Raw genomic sequence first — 2,314 nt, 5'->3', positions numbered from 1 at the left:
GATGTGAGTTTCCATGGGGCTAATCAAATTCCAACTCCAAATATAGACGCACTTGCTTATAATGGCATAATTCTCAACCGATTTTACACACAACAAGCGTGCACCCCCTCAAGGGCTGCGTTACTGACGGGAAATTACCCAACTCGCACAGGTAATTTATCATTTTTTTGGAAAAGCAAAATTTAACACACAAAAACTTTCTAAGGTTTAGGCCGTGAACCCATAAGTGTCGGCGAAAATATTTCTCTACCAATAAATGTAACTACTTTACCTGAGAAACTAAAAGCGTTGGGCTATGCGAATTATTTGGTTGGGAAATGGCATTTGGGGCACCACTACAAGTCGGTCACCCCTACCAGACGGGGGTTCGATAAATTTTTCGGCTACTGGAACGGCTATGTCAGTTTTTTTGACTACATGACTTATTACACAGACGTAAGTACACAAAGGACGAAAATTTTCTTAGCCAAAAGTATTATTTTTTAACTTACAGGCAAATATTAACGGCTTCGATTTGCGAGATAATTTTCGTGTAGCTCGGGAATACCGGGGTCAATATGCGACAGAACTGTTTACTAACAAAGCGATTGAATTTATCAAAGGTCATGATACTAGCGTGCCCATGTTTCTAATAGTTTCCCATTTGGCTCCACATACGGGACCCGATTCAAAAGTCGAAGTAAAGAATCTTACTGAAACAAACGAAAAATTCAATTATATCAGAAACCAGGAGCGGCGTAATTATGCAGGTAATAAAGCATACAGGGTGCTCCACTCTAAAAATACCTTATTCAAAAATTTAAAATACTCTTAAAGGAGCTACTGAAGAATTGGATAAATCGGTTGGAGAAATACTTGCAGCACTTGCAGAGAAAAGCATTTTAAATGACACTTTGATTTTATTCTTATCGGACAACGGAGCACCGACGGTGGGGCAATACGCAAATCAGGGCTCAAACTGGCCACTGCGTGGGGTAAACACTAATTTAACGAATTAAACAAAACTAAAATAAACTTTGGAATTTTTAGATAAAAATGTCCTATTACGAAGGGGGCGTGAGGGGAACAGCTGTCCTTTGGGGCTCACAATTGAACAAAAACGTAATAAACAATGACCTCTTTCACATATCGGATATAATGCCTACATTTTACGCAGCAGCAGGTAAATAAATATACTTAAGATAATCGAACTAATATACAATAAAATTGTGTAACGCTTATAGGTGGACATATATCGGATTTGGGCATAATCGATGGTATAAACCAGTGGGACATGATATCAAAAAATGCACCCGGAACACGAACTGAAATGCTCGTGGGCATTAACGACAGGACTAGAGCAGCAGCATACATTGACAGAAAAGGGCAGTACAAGCTATTTAACGGTGGGTACTGATTTTTGTTAAAAATCCATCACCTTGTTCTCGTTCATTAAAAAATATTAATTCTTTTTAAAGGAACATCAAACTACAATAGCTACTACGGTGAAGCAGGACGATTAGAAGAAAACCCTGAGTACAACATAACTGAAATTTTCGAAAGTAAAGTCCATCAAACCTTAAAAAAGGTATCTGATGCTGCCCTAGATGATAATATGATTTTACAAACAAGATCACAATTGGATTTGTCACGGTGTAGGATTGATTCAGAAAAACCTAACATTAATTGCAGTTCATTTTGCTTATTTGATTTGTTTAACGACCCTTGCGAAAAAATCGACATAAAAGATCAACAAGAAGATCTTGTAAACGAAATGAAACTGAAAATAGAGAAATATTGGGAGCAAGTTGTTCCTCAACCTGCAAAATATATCGATCCCAGATCAAACCCAATTTATTTCAATAACACATGGGATACATGGCTTAATCAATTTTGTTTACCCAATGATTCCAACCCCTTGTGCTCATAAATGTATGTTTGAATTAACTAATAAGTATGGAGGGTTTTCAAGTTGATGTAATAAATAGATTATCTTAAATTAATATTTAATTAATTAAAGTAACAAACCATTAGGAATATTGTTTTAAAAATTCTTCACAACACCTTACACATTGCTCATAACATTTTTCAAATCCCTTTATATCAGAATCCTAAAATATATTTACAAATAAATAATTTGCAAGTAATACTCAAAGATTATATTCACTTACATAGTAAGGGTCTCGAATAATTCTATCCCCTTCAGGATGAAAGTCTCCTAACAAGAGAATTTGAGCCTTAGGATTGTTTGGAGCTCTTCTTTTCAAATCATCTATGTTTTCATCATCCATTCCAAATATAAAATCATACTCATGGTAATCATTTACAGCTACCT

At 35.6% G+C, this 2,314-nt stretch overlaps 1 protein-coding gene across 1 annotated transcript; it reads left to right on the top strand.

The window, feature by feature from the left end:
- Positions 1-6: 6 nt before the first annotated feature.
- On the top strand, positions 7-1,978 carry LOC108744206 (arylsulfatase B-like). Its single transcript, XM_025979514.1, has 7 exons — positions 7-151; positions 206-435; positions 494-749; positions 817-974; positions 1,030-1,162; positions 1,224-1,385; positions 1,458-1,978. Exons 2-7 carry the CDS (start codon positions 418-420, stop codon positions 1,907-1,909), a joined length of 1,179 nt encoding a protein of 392 aa, XP_025835299.1. The 5' UTR covers positions 7-151; positions 206-417; the 3' UTR covers positions 1,910-1,978.
- Positions 1,979-2,314: the final 336 nt, after the last annotated feature.

This window comes from Agrilus planipennis, unplaced genomic scaffold, assembly GCF_000699045.2.
Source record: "Agrilus planipennis isolate EAB-ADULT unplaced genomic scaffold, Apla_2.0 scaffold1296, whole genome shotgun sequence".
NCBI lineage: Eukaryota > Metazoa > Arthropoda > Insecta > Coleoptera > Buprestidae > Agrilus > Agrilus planipennis.
The sequence above is the reverse complement of the archived record's forward strand: the minus strand, read 5'-3'. Positions and strand labels throughout refer to the sequence as shown.